At 38.3% G+C, this 22,429-nt stretch overlaps 1 protein-coding gene and 1 long non-coding RNA gene across 3 annotated transcripts in view; one reads left to right on the plus strand and one right to left on the minus strand.

Annotated features, from left to right (window-relative positions):
* The first annotated feature begins 161 nt into the window (after positions 1-161).
* The window catches only part of LOC147842214 (uncharacterized), a 115,981-nt gene continuing 93,713 nt past the window's right edge, over positions 162-22,429 (plus strand). The window contains exons 1-2 of the long non-coding RNA XR_015501602.1: positions 162-615; positions 10,975-11,075. This is a non-coding gene — a long non-coding RNA (uncharacterized LOC147842214). The remainder of the gene's footprint in view (positions 616-10,974; positions 11,076-22,429) is intronic.
* tlr8b (toll-like receptor 8b) lies at positions 5,972-18,273 on the minus strand. 2 transcript variants are annotated; one of them, NM_001386709.1, is given in 3 exon segments: positions 7,200-9,076; positions 12,453-13,904; positions 18,236-18,273. In NM_001386709.1, coding segments are annotated over 2 exon segments (3,048 nt in total). In that variant the 5' UTR covers positions 13,891-13,904; positions 18,236-18,273; the 3' UTR covers positions 7,200-7,466.

A 22,429-nucleotide genomic window follows, 5' to 3' on the forward strand; every position in this document is an offset into this window, starting at 1 on the left:
TATAAAATTATGATGTGAATAAAACTAATAATTAAATTATATTAGTAATTATAAAATACATTTGTTTAAATTCCTAAATATAAATATGCTAAAAAACAAATGTTCACAGTATCTTAACACGATTCATTTTCGTTAAACTTGAAGTGACGTCAGCGCGACGTGTCGACGACGTAGGTCGTTTGTTATGGCCTGTGGCACGTTTAAAAGGAAAAGTGAAATTTCGCTTGCCTGTTTGACACATATTCCTTCCTTTTTACTTATATTGTTTGTAATTTATTCGCGGATTATGTATTTGGAAACCAAAATGTCCGCCTTTTTAGTATGCGACAGCGCTGCTGTAAGGTTTGCGCGCGTTTATTAGCCCAAATTGGCGCGAGTTGAGCGTACAGTATAATACATCCCGAGTCCCTCGCAAAAGTGGGTGTTTTATTTGTATGTAGTAAGCAATGGAACACAGCCAAGCTTGAACATCCAAGAGTTTGTCATTTTAATCGACATACGCGATGTGTCGGTGTACCTGCATTAACATCACTGAAGACCAAAGCTATCTTTGAAGGCTGCGGGGCATGCGCAGAACTGCAAACGTACCAACGCTTTCGATTTCAACAAATGCAGGTAAGAGCTACAAACAGCATTCATATATATTGGCTACTGCATACCTACTACCCAGTCTACTCTCTGCTGTTATTAATGCATATGGGGCTTTTGTTGATCAAACTTGATTGCATTACTTCTGATTGAGGTGTTCTGTGGAAATTGAGTACATTTTAGCCACATCAGCTGTCAAAAATCAATATTTTAAGAGTATGCAGTGTAATTCAAGGGTATTTATTTCGCTGTCAGAGTTGCAGTGCAGTTGGAAAGACCATATTTATGAATTGACAGTCATATTTTGTGTCATATTTTAAAAAGTGTACAAAATAATGTAGTTTAGCCCGATTAGCCTGTAAGCGAATATAAAATAGTATTTTAGTAAAAGAGGCTACAGTTTGCAATTATAGTTGAAGTCAGAATTATTAGCCCCCTTTGATTTTTTTCTCTTTTTTAAATAAAATTCCTAAATTATGCTTAACAGAGCAAGGGAATTTTCACACTATCTCTGATAATATTTTTTTCTTCAGGAGAAAGTCTTATTTTATTTTAATTTAGCTAGAATAGAAGCAGTTTTAAAAATTTTAAACACCATTTTAGGACAATATTATTACCCCCTTTAAGCTATATATATATTATGATAGTCTGCAGAGCAAACCATTGTTACACAATAACTTGCCTAATTACCCTAACCTGCCTAGTTACCCTAATTAACCTAGTTAAGCCTTTAAATGTCACTTTAAGATGTATAGAAGTGTCTTGAAGAATATCTAGTCAAATATTATGATGTCAAGGTTTAGGAAGTTTCTGATTGGTTAATTGACAACATTTGAGTTAATTGGAGGCACAACTGTAGAATAGTATTTAAGGAAAAGCTCAAACACACTGCTTCCTTCTGTGACAACATGGGGAAATCAACAAGCCAGAATCAACAACAAAGCCAGATTACAGTTTGCTAAATTCCACTGTGAAAAAGACTAATGTTTGGACACATGTCCTGTGCTCTGATGGAGCTAAGATTGAACTGTTTGGCCATAATGAGCAGTGTTACATTTGGAGGACAAAGGGGAAAGCGCACAAGCCTAGAACACCATCCCAACTGTGCAGTATGGGGGCGGCAGCATCGTGTTGTGGGGCTGTTTTGCTGCAGGAGGGACTGGTCCACTTCACAGCATTGATGGCATCATGAAGAAAGAACATTATGGAGAAATACTGAAGCAACATCTCAAGACATCAGCCAGGAAATTACAACTTGGCCACAAATGGGTCTTCCAAACAGACCATGACCCTAAGCACACTGCCAAATTAATTCCAATGTGCTTTAAGGACAACAGAGTGAATGTTTTGGAGTGGCCATCACAAAGCCCTGATCTCAATCCTATAGAAAATGTGTGGGCAGAGTTGGAAAAGCTTGTGCGAGCAAGACAGCCTACAAATCTGACTCAGTTACAGCAATTCTGTCAGGAGGAACGGGCTAAAACTCCTGCAAAATATTGTGAGAAACTTGTGGAAGGAGACCCGAAACATTTTACCAAAGTTATACATTTTAAAAGCAAAGCTAAAAAATACCAAAGAAATGTGTGTAAACTTTTGACTGTCTAGAAATTAATAAAGAATTCTCAACAAAAAAAAAATTCTCTCATTACTCTGGCATTTAGCAAATGTAAATCATTTAGGTAATCCTAACGGACCTAAAATAGTAAACGTTTAGTATGATTTACCAGCAGACTTTTTTTTTTTAATGGTTATGTTAATTTTTTTTAGAGTGCATGTCAACTTTTGGTTTCAACTGTATATTGTGTCAAAACAAACTTTTATTTTGGATCATGATTAATCTTTGCCCAGCACTAATATTAATAACACTTTAGTAATAAATATTGTCCAGCAAACGCACAGTGTAGTAGCTATAAATAAAACGGGTCCATCAGAAGTTCATCTGCTTTATTAACATAGGGAAAGTTAGCAGTGAGTTGTTCTCCAGAATCCGCCGCCCTGACCGTGATCTGCACCCCGTGCCGGCGTCACCCTGGATAGAGACATTCCTGCTCTCACCCTTTTATATACGCCCACACTTTTCATTTTGCATTCATTTCATTGCCTGAAGTGATGAATTTTTCATCACTGGTTTCACGATGAATAAAAGATGAAAAAGGAGAAGGGACGTATAGAGAGCTGTGTGTTTGTGTGTTGTAACAGTGATAAAATAAAATATTTCTCCATGCTGTATCGTTCTCTAGAGGGGGAAAAAAGTACAACACAAAGTTTCCTGTATGATTGTGTGACTAATTTCACCATAACTGAAGCTTAAAGGAGACCTATTATGCAAAAATAAATTTAATAAGGGGTTTAAACTCAGTTGTGTGTCAGCAGTGTGTACGTATAACCAGCCTCTAATGGTCAACATGAATTAATTGTATTGTTTATAATCAGACTTGATAGAAACAGTTTGCAGAAACACTTTGATTGACATTCTCCCTTTGTACGTGTCATCAGAGGGGGAAAGCCCCGCCCACTAGTGCACATCGCTCCCTCATTAGCATATTACATTAGTCTTGTTTTTGAATCTGCCACTATGCTGACACATAGGCATTAATAGCTCCGCCCTCTACTGAAAAGAGCAGTCTCATTTGAATTTAAAGTGACAGTCACCAATATGCCACAATTATCTTCAAATCTTAAAAGGGTCAGTTTCTGATAGTTGGAAAACACTAATTGTTTGCTATTTTAAGCTGAAACTTCACTACACACACTGTAGGCACATCAGAGACTTATTTTACATCTTGCAAAAAGGGGCAAAATATGTCACCTCTAATGCCGAGTTCAGACTGCGTGATTTTAGTCCTGATTTTGACCGACAGGTTTTGAGAAATCGCCGACAAATGCCTGAAATCACAGGTAAATCGGTGCTCGTGCACGTGAGTGACAATCACACAGTATGAACCATCAGAGACGCGATCTGAGAGAATCGCCGATGAGTCTCCGATGCATGTGAGATATTTGGCGTGCTGAATATTTGGAGCTGTCTGCGATTCATGCCGTGTGAAATGAGTTTATAAACATAACAAAAATAACATCGGCGATCGCCTACAGCCAATGAGAGACCAGCATCCACTTGTGTGTGTGTGTGTGTGTGTACCTGCTGGCCAGCGGGAGGTTGGGGGAGAAGTTAAAGGGTCACGAAACACCAAAACACATGTGTTTGAGCTGTTGACAGTGGTATATGTGTCCCACACTGCTAAAAACACTATTAGGACACCTATATTTCACTAAAAGTGTAAATTGGTTGTTTTTGCGTTATTTGAAGCAAATTCGTACTTCCGGTTTGAAACGAATTTTTGAAGCTGCGTCACGGTCATGAGATAATAGCGTGTATTCCAGCGTGCAGACTGGACGTCTGTGCCAGAGTGTGTCTTATTACGTCTTACAGTGTGATGCATTAATGCATGAGTAAGGCTTGGTTCAAACCAATCAGCGCGCTCTATTGTGCAACTTCATTAATATTCATTACTGTCACAGTGTTTAGACGACAGAGACGCCACGTTGTGTTGGCGAAACAAGCGTGAAGTGTTGCTTTTATAGTTTGCTGCAGTGAAGTTTTGTTTTCATTTTCTCTCTGTGAGAGCTCAGCTGGAGTCACGTGTGGATTAACAGTGTACGCGACGCTACACAACAATAACTTACGTGTCTAAGGAGGAACATTGTTTACCTGAGAGCTGTTCTCATCTGCAAACGCTGAGATCCGGATTCGCTTGTAGTCTCCTCTTAATAAAGACGCGGTTCTAGTTGCTGGTGATTGTCCTGTCTCTACAGATTTGGTAAGTGAGCGAGCAGTGCTCTTTGTTTATTCAGTTTGTTCGTATCCAACTAAGTTAACTATTGCACCGAGTGTAAACATGTTAGCACCACAACCAAACTTTAACCTCGTGTAGGGTTTTCACCGCATTTTGTGACCGGGATAACACACGCGGCTTTCTGACGCTACCTGCCGTGTGCATCTAAGTTTCCGGGAAATGCTGAGGGTTTTTTTCTCTCATTCGCCGTGCGGTATCAAACATTGCATGAAAAATACACGCTTACAGCAGTTCCTTGAATCAAATATCTCGTTTGTCGCGAGGGACATGAATGAATTCCCTGAATGAAAGAGCCAAACTGCAGTTAAAGTCCACCATTTAATAATTTGGCAAATAATTCAACTACAGATGCATGTAGGTTAAACACCATCACTTTCTCCTGTATGTTTGTGTGTGTGTATTTTGACTCTAAAACTTGCGCGTGCCCAAATAGACACTCCCACACCATCCCACTTTTCTTCCTCCGACACTCCCCCCTAAACAGAGCTGGACACGCCCACTTATCTGACTTTTTCCAAACTCTTTCCAACTCGGCATAAGGGAAGCTGATTAAATAAGATTAAATGCACAAATATGTAAGATTTATTTCAATAAAATATCCCAATTCAATTCATCTTTATTTCTGTAAAGCAGCTCAAAGCGGCTGCACATAGAAGTTTAAAGTGAATTGGAACAGTGTCAGTTCAGTTTCCAGAGTTGAAGTTCAGTTTAGTTCAGTGTGGTTTAATAATCATTACCAAGAGTCCAAACACTGAAGAGCAAATCCATCAATGCGCAGCTCTACAAGTCCTGAACTATGCAAGCCAGTGGCGACAGCGGCGAGGAAAAAAACTTCACCAATTTGGTGAAAGTGAAGGATATAAATCTCGAGAGAAGCCAGGCTCAGTTGGGCACGACCATTTCTTCTATGGCCAAACGTCTTGTGCAGAGTAGTGATGGGTAAGATTCATTTTGAACGAATCTTCAATATGACTCGGGAACTACGAGTCCTCTCAGGGAGTGATTCGTTCATCCACGTGTGCACTTTTGTGCAGGTGGTATCGTTCATTTCACGTCTTTTGAGTCGTTCATCGTGGAAAGGCAGAAGCAGATCATTTGCGTTTAGAGCCGGAAAAAGATTGAACTGTTCACCTCTCGAGTCCTCCATCGGGTTTGAGTCATTCGTTCCTCACGGGCCAATCATATGCGTTTAGAGCCAAAAAAAAATTGATCCATTCAACTCTCGAGTCCTCTATCGGGGTTGAGTCATTCTGTCACGTGATATACGAACGACTCAAGAACCAGTAGACTCGAAAGGTGGACTAATGGCTCGTTTACACTGACTGGTACAGTACGGGACGGTTCGGTACGGGTCACCTTTATCAGGCTTGCATTTCCACTATAAAGGGTACCATTTTGGTGGGCGTGGTGTATGACAAAGTTTCAGTCGCATCATTCTCACTCAAGGAAATGTCTACAGTAAAGCTGCACAGGTCGTTCACATATCATATTAAAAGCACTTCTCACAAAACAGACGCTTTACACACATAAACACTTGTGTATAAATGTTTATTACTAACTTTTCTATGAACAGGATTTGATTATAACTGCAGATCAATGACTAAATAGCCTACTGTAACATCTGTAACTATATAAAATAAATAAATAAATGAACATATATGAACACATACAGACCCTTACAGTCTCAGATATGTTACCAACTACAGAAGAACTACACACAGCCGACATTTCAGCCTTAATTAGGTTCAAAACAACACAAAGTATAGCCTACAGTCAGTGTAAACCTCTCATCTGTGTCTGTAATCTTCAGCAGCACATGTAGCCTCTGTTAGAGAGTCACTCCATCATTCCCAGTTCATATTAGTCCAAAAGGTGATGATAATAATTAAAACAAGGCAGTTTGTTTTTTTTCCGCGCTTCACTCTCGCGTTTGTCCTTTTCTTTCGGAATATGTCATTCTCGTGTTTGTCAGCATCTCACAGGATCGGGTTTCCAAAGCACGTCAATAATCAAGCACACACTATTATTATCAGATCAAGAAGTTTGTTATTTCAGATATAGGCGCGTGGCGAACGCAAGGAAGAAAGTGAAACCGCTCGCGCGTCAGACTGGCTCGTAAAAAAACTGCGAGGCACAGGGTAGATTCTGCTCTACTCCATGGCTGTGTGGCTGCTCATCAGGACGATGATATATGAATATATAATTCTGCTATAATCTCTCGCTGTGTATTTCAAACATGGCGGGTCCTTTGTTTACATTCTGGCTTGTTGTAAGTGAATGACGTATCTCTTCTGTAAACCAATAGCGTTCAGCTGCGCCTTTTGGTACCCTTTCTTGTGTTTGGGACCCTTTCGAAAGGGTGCCGGAAAAGTGGTACGGTACGGTTTGGTTCAGTACGCCTCTTGACAGTGGAAACGGCCATAAAAGTGAACCAAACCGAACCGTACCGTACCACTTAGTGGAAACAGGCCTTAATTATCATGGTTCCTATCGACTCAGACTGTGTACATTGGTTAAGATTATATGTGTCTGTCAGTGTAACGTGAACGAACCACTGACATTTAAAGACATGAAGAGGTGAGCTGAGCACAGAGACAACAATACCTTCATAGACGAAAGAGCAGGTCAACATTTAATTATTATTTTCTCCTTCTTATAGTCTTCTATTGATGACTTATTTGTCATCTGATCAACCTTTTGGGCTAGTTGTAGATGTGTTTGAATGCAATTCGTAATATTTTAATAAGATTTTGGCAAATTGAACGAAATGACTCGAAAAAAGATTCGTTCTTCTCGATGTACGAGACTCAAAAATCCGAGTCAGAAAAATAATCCGAACTTCCTAACACTAGTGCAGAGCTGCAGTCAAATGCCTCTAGACGTATTATTTCTGAAATCTAGGCTGTATTTTTTGCATGTCTAGAAAAAGCTTCATGATTAATTTTTTTTAGTTTATATTTTTGACTAGAAATAAGTTATTTTGCAGTGATCTAACCCTTTAAACAAAACTATCCTTTTGGACAATCATCCGTTGAAGTAATTTTTAAACATTTTACTTTGCACACCTTGACTCTCAAACCTAACCGCGTTTCTCAAACTCTGCCAGAACCAGCCTTCAGCCGCCGGGTTTCTCGGCCACTCCAGCACACTGTGTCCACACAGACAGCGTCGCAAGTTCAATATCCTCGACTGACGAAGAACCGGCTCCAACAAAACCAACACCATCACATCCACACCCTCTTCAAGGAGCCGCTGTTGCGCTAGGAAAGCCGCCATCTTGAAAATCCCACTGTGAACAAATCCCTCAGTCAACACAAATATAGTCTTCCTACTCCGGTGTACGCTCAGATTCAGGTTATCCATGATTGGTATTCCAGGAGTCCAATCTCTTTCCTCTAGACAAAGCGGACGCACATGTCTTCCTCTATCTTCTAGCTCAAGACGCAGGTGATTGAGTACCCACTCCGCCACCATCGGATCCTTGGTGTCGTACATAACGAAAGCATCATAGATGCAGTCATTCGTCTTCAAATAGTAGCTCTTAAATCTGGCCATGCAGAAGTTATAAGCGTACGATATGTCCCAGTAGAACACATGTATGCCGATGGTTGTACACATAACAAGCGTAATGACTGACGAAGTGAGTATGTATAAAATCTCAGCAATGCTGTTGTTGATGCATGCGTTTTTAAAGTCCAGACTGACCATCGGATGCCCTCTTTTGGATTCTGGAAGGTCGCATAAGACATCGGTTGCTAGCCGAGGAAGGATCGTGTCACTTTTTTCCAACCAGAGAATGAAGTCTAAAAGGTTGCACGTGCAGTGGATGGGATTTCTCTGCAGATCGAGTATTTGCAGCTGGTGATTGCTGCCAGTTGTGAAGGACGATGCGCCGAGATGCTTCAGCTTGTTGTTGGCAAAGTTGAGGATCTGAAGGCTTTTGACATTTTCGAGAAAGCTGTACCTTAACTTTGAGATCTGATTATGGCTCAAGTCTAAGACCTTCAGTGAACGTGTATGCTTTGATAGTTTCCTAGGGACTACCCTCAGTTTGTTTTTACTCAGATCCAGAGTTTCCAGCTGGGGTAAACTTTGGAGCTGTTCCCACGCAAAATCAGTGAGCGTGTTCCTGCTCATGCTAATATATCTTAGCGTCTTTGGAAAGTAGTCGAAGATGTCGTCTGGTATCTCACTAAGCTTGTTATACGATATATCAAGGTATGTAAGATTTGAAAGGGATTTAAAGAGACTTTGGTATCCGCGTTGCTTCTTCCACATGATGTCCAATCGATTGCCTTGAAACTGCAGTTCGTTGAGCGAGTCGCTTTGCAGGGTTTTATTGGTCAGCATGTTGATCTCGTTCCAACTCAGATTGAGTACTTTGAGAAACTGAAGGTTTTCTAGAAATGTAAGACAGTTTCTGACACCCGCCACTTCAAAATAATGTTGATTGTGACTCAGATCCAGAACTTCTAATTCCTTCAGTTCACTCAAAGCCGAATCTGAATGCATGTAGATTCTGTTGTGAGATAGGTCAAGGTACTTGAGTTTGGGAAAGTGGGCGAACTCTGTGCCGTTGAAGTAGGAAACTATGAAATTGGAGGAAAGATTGAGGCAAGTGATGTTCTCCGCTCCTGTGAACAGACATATGTCGATTATTCAATACATAGTGATATAAACATGTACGATATTGGGCACTTCAAAAAAATAGTTCATAATTATTTACTATTTACACTTTTAGAGTGCTTTTACACTCTAATGAACAATATTCATTCATTTTCCTTCAGCTTATTCCCATATTTATCAGGAGTCTCCACAGCAGAATGAACCACCAACTATTTTGGCATATGTTTTACACAGCAGATGCCTTTCCAGCCACAACCCGGTATTGGGAAACACCCATACACTCTAGCATTCACAGACACACTCCAATTAAGTTAATTAATTCCCCTATAGCACATGTGTTTGGACTGTGGGGGAAACCGGAGCACCCAGAGGAAACCCACGCCAAAAACTCCAATTCCAATTAAATCCAGAAATACCAACTGGCCCAACCGGGACTCAAACCAGCGCTCTTTTTGCTGTGAGGCGACAGTGCTAACCACTGTGCCACCGTGCCTCCTATTAAAAAAATATACACAGTGTATATGCAGGGCGATTAATTAAAATCATAATTGAAAATTTCTGAAATTGGAAACGCGATTTAGCAAAGCCGGGATTGTTGTGCACATCTTTTCAAGGAAGCACAGTGTGATTTGTAGTAACTACTCTTTTGTGGAAACCCACAATTCTGTCCAAAGAAACCCAGGAAATCCCCTGTTTCTACTGATGAAAACGAAATAAAAATTAAGTGATGATGACGACAACTATTATAAAAATAGTCTGACATTTTCGTTGACTAATAAAAGCAAGATGAGAATGTGATTGAGGGATTTATTTTGGTAAATATCCAATTAGAATAAATTTTGGTCTTGGAATGGAAAAGCTATATTCTATATTACATGAGCATTGTATTAAATTATGTTAAATTACACTTAAATTAAACCAAATATATATATATTTTTATCAAAATCTAGAGTGGATTTGGTTGACTAAAATGTTATAAAATTTTGTCAACTAAAATGATTCAGAAGACTAAAATATGACTGAAATTACAATTAAATTGTAGTCAAAAGACAGAGACTAAAACTAAATAAATAATAATTTAGTTTATAATAATTTATAATTATAATAATAAGAATTTGCTCTCAAATGAAAACTGGTTTACTTGATAAACAGAAAATTTAACTGCTTCCATATATTAATGACTAATAAACAGATGACTTTTGATAACTTTCAGTCACATGACCTGTGCAGAGACCTGGCGGGCAAAAAAAAAACAACAACATGCAATTATGGCAGCTACACTAGAATCTCCATAGAAAAGTAGCACAAACTGGTCATTCTCCATCTGTTTCAAGCTACAGAATCAACAGAACAAAACAAAGATATGATCACAAACTGTAGATCTTGGGTAACTGCGTAGTCTGCGATCCATTTTCTGGTCCCGCTGCCATTTTTTAAACATAAAAAGCCTCATGTCTCTGTCAGAAGTGAGATGTTTACATCTATCTTGTAGATATTCCCAACCCAGGCTCATTGAGGATATGTACACAGGTCTACATTTCTAGGGAGAGCGAAATATGTTACCGGTGGTACGTCTGCTCACAGTTTTTGCTTTTGCAAATTCACTGTGTTCTTTTTGATTATCACAAATTCTCTTCACACTCTCTTCTCGTATTAATCCACCAGAGGGTGTGATATGCTATTCAGCCATCTCGGTCAGCTTGCTGTTGACTGACTGACTGACTGACTGACCGACCGACTGACGTACCCACCCCCTTCCCTAAACCCAACTGATAGTGTTTGCAAAATACAATCTAGAAAAGCTGTGGTGGCCGCATGGTTTCACCATACTTTCAGCTTGCTTTTTAAATTAATTTATTTATTTTTGCTTTTGTTTTACCAGGTTTCTGGAAACATTCTACGCTAGACTGGAACCGTGGTCAGCTTCGCTCCACATCCCAAGTCCGCCAACGTACTCTGTGAGCTACTGGGCAAACTGGTAACAGTGGAAAAACCATTTACATGAAGGTAAGGGGTCAGCTGGTAGCGAAACTAACAGAATCCATTAGAGGCATCATATCGTCCCCTAGCGTGTGTTTTAAAGATGCAATGCAACCAGGCATACCTCTGGCTATATGATCCACACTCTCCAGAAATGTAGACAGGGATACGTATCCACAATGAGCCTGTGTAGGATATTTCTCTGTGATTTTAGTCATTGGTGATTACTTTAATTATAATGTGTGAGATATTTTACTTTATAGACATTTTTTCAATTTAATTATGTACAATACAGCAATACTCTATGTATATTTAGGGGCCAAGCACCGTAGGTGCGTAGGCACCTATTGCTTTCGTTAGTGTTCTTATTATTATTATTATTATTATTATTATTATTCTTCTTCTTCCGTTTCTTCCGCCGGATTTGAATGGCAGCCCATATAGGCGTATGCGGGAAAGTTGTATAATTTGGCACAATGATAGAGGCCAGTATTAACATTAATCAGGCCAATTATGAAGTCTCAAAATCAAACTCTCTAGCGCCACCACTTGTCCAAACTTTCACGTATGTTTATCATGATAACTTTTGAACCGAATGGGCTACAATCAAAATTCTTTTTTCCTCTGATTCCACCCTATGACGTCATTTTCCGTCATGAATTTTTTCGCTCTATTTTAAATTTTTCGAAAAACCTATTTGATCGAACTCGTCCTAGGCCGTGTCTCCGATTTTCACCAAAATTGAATCACATGATCTACAGACCATGCCAACCAAAAGTTATGGAATTCAAGTTGATTAGACCAACCGTTTTTGTTTAACTTGCGAACTAATTTAATGTAGAACTTGCGAAAATGGACTTGAGGCGATATCTCTGTAACGCATTCACCGATTCACACCAAACTTGGTGTGTGTTATGACAACTAGGGTCTAAGGTTAATTGCGGAGTTTCGGCGCACTGCCCCCTAGTGGTCCGGAGATACTAAAAACTTGCTTTTTGGCTTATAACGTCTCAACCTTTCGTCCGAAACTCATGAAACTGGTCTCATTACATCCGGCAGAGCATGCCGAGTCGAATGATGTCTGATTTTCACAGGTCAGCCATTTTGGGCGTCGCCCATTTCGATTTTTGGCCAAAAATGCTATATTTTACCAACACATTCACATATCATTACAAAACATGGTATGCATCTTCAACCCCATGCCCTGAAAGTACTCAAAAACGTCTGGAGCAGCGCCACCTTATGGCCAATAGTGCTTGGCCCCTTAATTGCTGCTTGCAGCTATATTTGTTATTATGTCTGTTGCAGTAACTTTTTTCTAGCTTAGGCCAATAATACCATATATACGGTGACATTTAATCATTATTCGCAACAAAGATAATGTAATATCATCAATAAGCCTACCTGTGAATAAAGGTGGATTGACGTGGTAAATGTTGTTCCTGCTGAGATCCAAAACTGGTCCAGTTGCAAGACACTCGGCTTTGGTGAATGGAGGATAATGGCGGAACTCTTCATTTGTGTGAATGTAAGGTCCTTCGCGGTGGTCTCCCCGATTATCATCGTTAAAACCACTTTCACTTCGACCCTCCCATCTTCGGATAAGACTTGAGAAAGTTAGCCTGTTGTCAATCAACGAAATCAAAGACAAGTTGTGAAAGTTCCTGAACACCGATAAGTTGACCTGCTGGAGAAAGTTGATGGCCAGATTTAAAACGGAGAGATTTCGTAAACTAAATAAAGGTCGGAGGTCGTCTTCGGAGAGCTTGTGGAAAATATAGCCTTCCAGGTGAAGCGTTTGGAGGGATTCCAATCTGGAGAAACCTTCTGAGAGTTTTAGTCTCGGGTAAATCCTTTCCGATGGGTTATTGTAGGAGATATCGACAACCTCCACTTGCGGTAGGACGCTAAAAAATTGTCCGCTTTCAAATTCGCTTATTAGCGAGTTAAAGGAAAGATATAAGTACTTTAAGTTGGTCAGGTTTTGGAACCACATAGAGTTGATGGTTTGTAAAGAATTTCCGGATAGTCGTAGGTCTTGCAGTTGGGATAGTTTGCTGAATGCATTCGGATGAATCTGTAGAGCGTTATTGGTCGTCTGACAGCTTGTGCATGGGAAAGGAGTGGTAAAACAAATAGGACAGTTTCCAGATAAATCAAGAACTTTTAGACGTGTTAGATGGTTTAGATCAGATTCATGAACATGATCAATCCTGTTTAGCAGAAGAGAGAGATTGTGAAGCGTTCTGGGTAAAGCAAACGGCACATTATGCAGTCCATTTTTGGACAGTTGTAGCTCAGTCAGTTGTAAATGTTGAAACGTCTCATTCTGAATGGTTAATTCTGCACTGATGTTATGATAGCAGTTCTTGTTTAGTTTTAAAACCGTGAGTTTAGTCATTCCTCTAAAGTCTGACTGTTCAATTGATTTGATGTGGTTGGAATTGAGGCTCAGCCATTGCAGACCTGCAGGGAGATTTTTGGGGAAAACCGAAATCTTATTATTGTCGAGGAGCAGAGTCTTCAGGTTGGTCAGTCTTGAGAAAACCCCATTGTCCTTTTCGTGGCATTTTTCAATCTGATTTCTTCTTAGGTCTATCCATGTGACGTTGTTTAACTTCCAGAAGGCGTCCTTTGAGATGTTATGTATTTTGTTGTTTGCTAAGTTTAGATTAGTTGTGTTCCAGATCAGGTTTTTGGGGATTTTCTTTAAATATCTTTCTGAGCAGTCCAAGGTGACGGATGTGTTGGAGAGATTCACATCGCAGGGGAGTTTTCTCCAAGCCCAGTTGTAGCCTTCAGATGAGTGGACCGTACATAGCAAAAAGAACGCAACAATCATCTTTCCTGCAATACGTGTGAATGAGAGAATGTGTTAAATGGGTAAATGTTAGTGTTGTCACAATACTGTAATTAGATACCAATTGGTACTGAAATTTTAAAAACATCAATTTTCTGCTAACATTTCAGCGCTGTTGAGTGTGTTCTTAAAGAGCTCTGATTTCCATTGTGTTCACGTGCTCAACAGAAATGGCTGTGATTAACTGTAAGGGTAATCAGTTCACCGAACCTGACACTGTTTACTGAGTCTAACTACGGATACAGCACTTCAAAATCACATAGATCAGCTGCTTTGTCTACAAGCCGACATGTTAGCGGGAAAGGGCTGTTTTTAACATTTCAGTACCGATTGGTGTCGAAATCTACTATCGTGACAACACTTGTGAATGTATAGATCAAGGGCGTCCAAACTTTTTGGGCCGAAGGCCAGATGGAAAAAAAAAAAACGTTGTCCCGGGCCAAATTTTACAGACATCAAACAGACACGTGTGTGTGTGTGTGTGTGTGTGTATGTGTATATATATATATATATATATATATATATATATATATATATATATATATATATATATATATATATATATATATTAGGGGTGTCACGATTTAGATTTTTAATCGAAATCGAACGAAATTTATGCTCAATTTCGATTATCGAATCAAAAAATAGAATCGTCGATGCTGCCACGCCCCCATGTCATGTCAGCTTGGCTTGCCAAGCGGGAAAATAACAGGCTTGTTGAAGTGCTTGTTAAACTGCAGAAGCAGGAGACCCGTCGACAGAGCTTAAACCCTCTCCTCTGTCAATGAAGTCGCCGGTGTGGAAGCATTTTGGATTTCCAGTGAGTTATGTTGACAACGTTCGTGTTGTCGACAAAAAAACACAGTTTTGCAAGCTCTGCTATGTGCGTATTACGTACTGTTCGTCCGATAGACAACACCGGCATCGCGATCCTCCGCCTGCCCCTGTTGCAAATCCGCTCGCGAAAAGTTCACACTCAGGCCCTGTTTACACTGTCTTTGTTTTTAAATGGCATTTTAGAACGACAACGATTTGACATCCACAGTGGCGTGTAGCATTTCTGAGCAGCCCTCCTTCCTCTCTACCTCTGAAAATGCACATCACATGACCACACACACACAGACGCACACACAGCCACACGCTCGAGACAGCAGGTCCAGACAGTCAGAGGACTGCTTCTATCTTTCACTCACTTGTACTTGGTAATTTTAGCGAACACCTCAGATACTGTTGGCTGGTTCCTGTTGGTTGTGCGTCTTGTTTTACCGACGCCATTATAAGGACACAGATCACTGCCTATTCACGAGTCCCGCAGAAAAAGTGATTGACAGGTGGTAGTTATGTGTGTATCTTGCCTTTATTCATTTACTGTATGATTTGTTTATGGGTAAAACAAAGACCATGCAGGTCAGGTAGTTTAAACGGTAGACTACAAATAATTAATTGGTCATTAATTAATTAATTATTCATAATCGAAAATCGAATCGAATCGTGACTTTAGAATCGAAAATATAATCGAATCGAAGATTTGGAGGATCGTGACACCCTTAATATATATGATATTTCCACACATGTCTAAACATAATAGTTTTAGTAATTAATCTCTAATAACTATTATAATTATTATAATTTTAATTATTATAACAATATAATTATTTTATCTTTGCCATGATGACAGTAAATAATATTTTACTAGATATTTTTCAAGACACTTCTATTCAGCTTAAAGTGACATTTAAAGGCTTCACTAGCTTAATTAGGTTAACTAGTCAAATTAAGGTAATTAGGCAAGTTATTTTATAACAATGGTTTGTTCTAAAGACTTAAGGGGCTAATATTTTGACCTTAAAATTGTTCATAAAAAATTAAAAACTGCTTTTATTCTTGACAAAATTAAACAAATAAGTATTTCTCCAGAAGAAAAAATATTATCAGACATACTGTAAAAATTTCCTTGCTCTGTTAAACATAATTTGGGAAATATTTAAAAAAGAAGAAATAAATCAAAGAGGGGCTAATAATTCTGACTGTGTGTAGATAGATAGATAGATAGATAGATAGATAGATAGATAGATAGATTAAAGCAGTTTATAGATGATAGATAGATAGATAGATAGATAGATAGATAGATAGATAGATAGATAGATAGATAGATCATAACAAGAACTGCTGCTTAATTAAATGCATGTGATAGCGACACCCGGTGGTTATTTATTGAATTACGTTCATTTTTGTATAGCGGGCCAGATTCTATTGAAATTTATAAAAAGCCTCGCGGGCCGCCACTAAACTGATTGCGGGCCACAGATGGCCCGCGGGCCGTAGTTTGGACACCCCTGGTATAGATAGTTTGTGAAGTAATTTTCTCTAATTTATTGACTAATCCAAATGGGCACCATAGACATTCTCCTAGTAAGTAGTTCTCTCTTAAGAGCGATCACTATCTGTTCATTAACTACTACAGCAGGGGAGATCTCCAGATCTACCTGAGCTTAAACTCCCCTCTCGCCTTGCAAAGGGGAGGTAGCCCCAGGCTCAAGGATCTTATGAGCTCAGGGCTCTCTTCCGGGACAGCATGCCAAACACGCTTTATAATGATTTTGCCTTAAATAATGGTATAGAATTATGATATTTTGAGGACATCAAAGGCTTTGCATCCACTAAAAAAACAATTCACCTAGTCAGGGGTGTGTTTCCGAAAACCATCGTTAGCTAACTAAGATCGCAAGTTCCGTTGTTACAAAGATAGTTTGTTGATTTGGTGTTTCTCAAATCCGTCGTTCCAACAAACATTCGCAAACTGCGTCGCAAATGTGTGCACTTGCAAATACACCTCTGGAGCTGTGGTTAGACACATAGTTCCTGGTTGTGTTCTATTACCCATTATCCCCCCTAAGCCCTATTCATTTGGAATGTTCCAACATTTAAACCTGGAATGATTGATAAAAAAAAGTTAAGGTCATCACTCTTAGGTGTAATTTGCTTTCAAAGTATTTTTACAGTTCAGTTTTAGCGATTGTCATATTGACAATTGTGTTCTCTTCGCAGTGCACTTCAAAAACGTTGACGTCTTTTTGAACACAGCCGTGGCTCATGACGAAATCTATAGACGACCTATTATTTAAAATCGGAATTAATGTTACGTCTCCAAAGCTTGTGGAAACAAAAATATATAACATTCGTTAATGCTTTTAATTTATAGTAGGTTATTTATTAAGTTTCTATAAGGTATATGATATGGGCCTGCTGGTTAGAACTTTCTGCAGTGGTTTGAATGTGTCAATTGTAAAACGAGACTTTTAAAAATAATAAAAATTAAATAAACAATATCCTACTTATTAGGTAGAATTTTTTACACTTCTTAATAATAGCCTACTGTAAATTAGGCCTACACTTATTAACGATTTATATTATTTATAAATGAGATTAGAATACGTGTTAGCTCAGTGATTTCATATGGAATATTCTCATTAATATGTGTAAAGGAAAAATCAATATGTGCCATTTACATGGAAAGCAAGTGCATGTTTTTACTAAAAGTAATATTAGATTTTTTTTAAATGTGCGATCGTAATAATAATTTATATAGCGCCTTTCCAGAGCTCAAAGACACTTTACAAGGAATGCAACAAAAAGATAAACAAACATACATGAAGTCAAATATAACAAACTATCATGTAAAACAACATAATTTGCACAAAAAATGATGGGGTTCTTCTCTAAAGAAGTAGTTACTTCACCCCATTTAAAGCATCATGATGGGCGTTTTACGTTATAACTATTGTGGTTCAAACGATGGATCTGCAACAGAGATACTAAGTGTTTTGGGAAACACTCGTCACTACATCGTTCATTTCCCAAACGATGCATCGTACTATGATAGTTCAGCCACTATTTACGTCATTGTTCGGAAAATGCACCCCTGATTGGATATATTCCCACATGGATGTTTGTTTGAGATGCTCTCGTGCTTCAAACATAAACAAAACTAAACAAAGCAAATAAAACTCACATTAAATATGCTGTTAAGTATTGTTTAATTATTTGTATACAGATGAAAAATAAGTTCTGGCACATTGTACATTGATTTGTATTATTAATGTGCGTTGTCTCTGTCAAATAAGCCTGAAAGTAAATACAATTTTGTGTCTATCGTAAAAATATTCTCAGCATCATTGCACCAGTCTTCAGTCTTACATGGTCTTTCAGAAATCATTTTTATACGCTGTTTTATTAATCTGGGAACATTTATGATTTCTAATTTAAAGTGGCGGCAGAAGAAATAAGATAGATCTTTAAAATAAATGAAGGTAAAAAATGTGCTTACCAGAGTGTTCAGTTCTGAAGGGGAAGGCATGTCTGAGGAATTTCTGTCAGCTTTTTGTTGTCTGTATTTCCTCTTTCTAGTTTCAGAGTGCGACTTGCTTCCCTTTTAATGAACAAAAAATAGCCTTGATGACAAAGCCCCTGTGCGTCAAAATGCATTCTTCTGTATTTCAGCGATGAATGGAGATTGTTTTAACAAGATGAATGTAGTGACAGTATTCTTTATAATTGTTTTTATCTATCAAGATTGTCAGTTTGAAAAGTAGTCATGTGGTTTAGTTCCTGTACATTGAGTTTGAATATAAACTGGATTGGATTATCTCTAACCATTGTAACCATTTTACATTTGGCCAAATTAGCTCCATTAATTTTCCTTTGGCTTATTCAAATTCAGAGTGAGTCTTCAGCAAATGATTCACTGATTCAAATTAGGTATTTAAAGTGAATCTACAGTAAATGATTCAGTGATTCAAATCATCCTTTCAAAGAAAGTTTTTAGTAAGTGATTCACTGTTTCGAATGATCTGTTCAGAGTGAGTGTTCAGTAAATTATTCACTGAATTAAATGTATTCAGAGTGAAGCTCAGTAAATGATTCACTGATTCAAATGATCCATTCAGAGTGAGTCATTAGTAAATGATTCACTGATTTAAATGATTCTTTTATAGTGAGTGTTTAGTGATTGATTCACATATTCCAATTAAGCATTCAGACTGAATCTAAAGTAAATGATTCACTGATTCAAATGATCAATTCAGACTGAGTCTCCAGTGAAGTATTCACTGATTCAAATGATCTGTTCAGAGCGAGTCTTCAGTAAATGACTCACTGATTCAAATAATTTATTTAGTCTCCAATTAATGATTCACTAAATAAAATGATTCATTCAGAGAGAGTCTCCAGTGAATGATTCACTGATTCAAATAATTTGTTGAGAGCGAGTTACCAGTACAATTTACAGATTCAAATGATCTGTTTAGAGTGAGTGTTCAGTAAATTATTCACTGATTCAAAAGATCCATTCAGAGTGAGTCTCCAGTAAATAAGTCACTAATTTAACTGATTCTTTTATAGTAAGCGTTCAGTAAATGATTCACAGATTCCAATAAATCATTCTATGTAAATCTACAGTAAGTGATTCACTGATTTAAATTATCCATTCAGACTCAGTCTCCAATGAATGATTCACTGATTGAAATAATTTGTTTAGAGTGAGTCAACGCGAATTAATTTACAGATTCAAATAATCTGTTTAGAGTGTGTCTCCAGTGAGTGATTTACAGATTTAAATTATGCATTCAGAGTGAATCAATCTACAGTAAATGATTCGTTGCTTCAAATGATCTGTTCAGAGTGAGTGTTCTGCAAATTATTCACTGTACTAAATGTGTTCAGAGTGAGTCTCCAGTAAATGATTCACTGATTCAAATTATCCATTCAGAGTGGGCTCCAGTAAATGATTCACTAATTTAAATGATTCTTTCAGTAAATGATTCACAGATTCCAATTAAGCATTCAGAATGAATCTACAGTAAATGATTCACTAATTAAAATAATCTATTCAGATTGAATCTCCAGTAAATGATTCACAGATTTAAATGATCCATTCAGAGTTAGTCTCCAGTAAATGATTCACAGATTCAAATGATGCGTTCAGAGTAAGTCTTCAATAAATGAATCACAGATTCAAATGATCGGTTCAGAGTGAGTTTTAAATAAATGATTCGCAGATTCAAATGATCTGTTCAGAGCGAGTCTTCAATAAATGATTCACAGATTCAAATAATCTGTTCAGAGTAATTCTTCAATAAATGATTCACAGATTCAAATGATCCGTTCAGAATGAGTCCCTAATAAATGATTCACAGATTCAAATGATTCATTTAGAGCAAGTCTCCAGCAAATGATTCACAGATTCAAATTAAGCATTCGTGGTGAATCTCCATTAAATAATTCCCTGATTCAAATGATCCATTCAGATGTAGTCTCTAAGGATTTTATAAACTGATCTAGGTGAGATTAAAGCATGCTTTCACTTGAATTATCATGAATGATCAATATGGTTATCAAAGTATGAAGTGTTGATTAATTCAGTTTTCATGCAAAATAAATATTTAACAATAAAGTATTATTATATTGCATGTTATATTACTTTAACAAACGAAAAATCAAGTACTTCTGTATTTTTGACTGCACACATTGCAATTTCAACACTAAATCGATTTATGCTAATTACAAACATGAATAAAAGCTATATAAACAAATGTGAAGCTCAATCAAAGTCAACAGAGACTCTTAATCCTACTCGATCCAGTGCATCATTTGAAACCGCCACTGAAAAACAATAGCCTGATGCGCAAGCAGCATGTGTCTTGCGTTTGCACAGTCTGTTGAGCTGATTAGTGGAGATTTCAGCCACTCCTGGAGTATGTGCGAGGCCAGAGCGTGCATTAGTATGCCGTGGAGAAGCGCAGTGACTGTGAGTGGACACTCCAGCAATTAGATGCATAGCACTTTGAGTGAACCCGCAGAGGTGCCAGTGCTCATATTCTGCTCAGCACCTGGGGGCAGCTTTCATGCATTCATGCTACGTGCTCCACATACAGAGCCCACCATTATTAATTTTAAATGTGTTGTATCCATGCCACACTCTTTGGTATTTCTGATCAGCAGGGATGAGGTATGGAGATCAGCAAAGGCATGGCTCATTATACAGGCGCGTTTTGCGATGTAGTTTGTTGCTTTTACTTGTTAAAGCCGCACTGGAATACACTCAGACAATCATGCTTGCTGTTTGTTCAAAGCACTTATTTAAAATGAGCTGAAACAACACAATTTGTTAGTTTTATGTTCAATCTACTTAAATTTGTAAAAACTAATTAACTTAATTCTTTCATGTTAAGCGTGACAAGCTAATTTCATCATTGTTTACAAATTTAAGTGGACATACGGCGGGGAAAATAAGTATATAAGTGTCATCATTTTTCTCAGAATACAAATTTCTAAAGGTGCCGTTGAATGAAACTTTTTCCGAGACGTTGGTAACAACTAAGGGTGTCACGCTCCTCCAAATCCTCGATTCGATTCGATTTTCGATTATGAATAATTAATTAATTAATGACCAATTAATTATTTGTAGTCTACCGTTTAAACTACCTGACCTGCATGGTCTTTGTTTTACCCATAAACAAATCATACAGTAAATGAATAAAGGCAAGATACACACATAATTACCACCTGTCAATCACTTTTTCTGCGGGACTCGTGAATAGGCAGTGATCTGTGTCGTTATAATGGCGTCGGTAAAAAAGACGCACAACCAACAGGAACCAGCCAACAGTATGTGAGGTGTTCGCTAAAATTACCAAGTACAAGTGAGTGAAAGATTGAAGCAGTCCTCTGACTGCCTGGACCTGCTGTCTCGAGCGCATGGCTGTGTGTGCGTCTGTGTCTGTGTGGTCACGTGATGTGCATTTTCAGAGGTAGAGAGGAAGGAGGGCTGCTCAGAAATGCTACACGCCACTGTGGAAGTCAAATCGTTGTTGTTCTAAAATGCCATTTAAAAACAAAGACAGTGTAAACAGGGCCTGAGTGTGTACTTTTCGCGAGCGGATTTGCAACAGGGGCGGGCGGAGGATCGCGATGCCGGTGTTGTCTATCGGACGAACCCTACGTAATACGTACATAGCAGAGCTTGCAAAACTGTGTTTTTTTTGTCGAGAACACGAACGTTGTCAATATAACTCACTGGAAATCCAAAATGCTTAAACACCGGCGACTTCATTGACAGAGGAGAGGGTTTAAGCTCTGTCGACGGGTCTCCTGCTTCTGCAGTTTAACAAGCACTTCAACAAGCCTGTTATTTTCCCTGCTTGGCAAGCCAAGCTGACGTGACATGGGGGCGTGGCAGCATCGACCATTCTATTTTTTAATTTGATAATCGAAATTGAGCATAAATTTCGATCGATTTCAATTAAAAATCGAAATCGTGACACCCCTAGTAACAACCCAAGAAATCCATATATGCAAAGAAAACAAATCTAATTAGTTTACAAATTAAGTTCTGTGTAACAAGATTAAAAACACAGGGGGAAAAAAGTATTGAGCACATGAAGAAAGGGAAGTGTAGTTCGGCAGTGAAAGCCCAGACAGCAGCTGAAATCACTCAGTAGTTCTTCAGCAAGCCTCTGCCCTT

Source organism: Danio rerio, chromosome 10 (assembly GCF_052040795.2).
Source record: "Danio rerio strain M-AB ecotype USA chromosome 10, GRCz13ab, whole genome shotgun sequence".
In the NCBI taxonomy this organism is placed as follows: domain Eukaryota; kingdom Metazoa; phylum Chordata; class Actinopteri; order Cypriniformes; family Danionidae; genus Danio; species Danio rerio.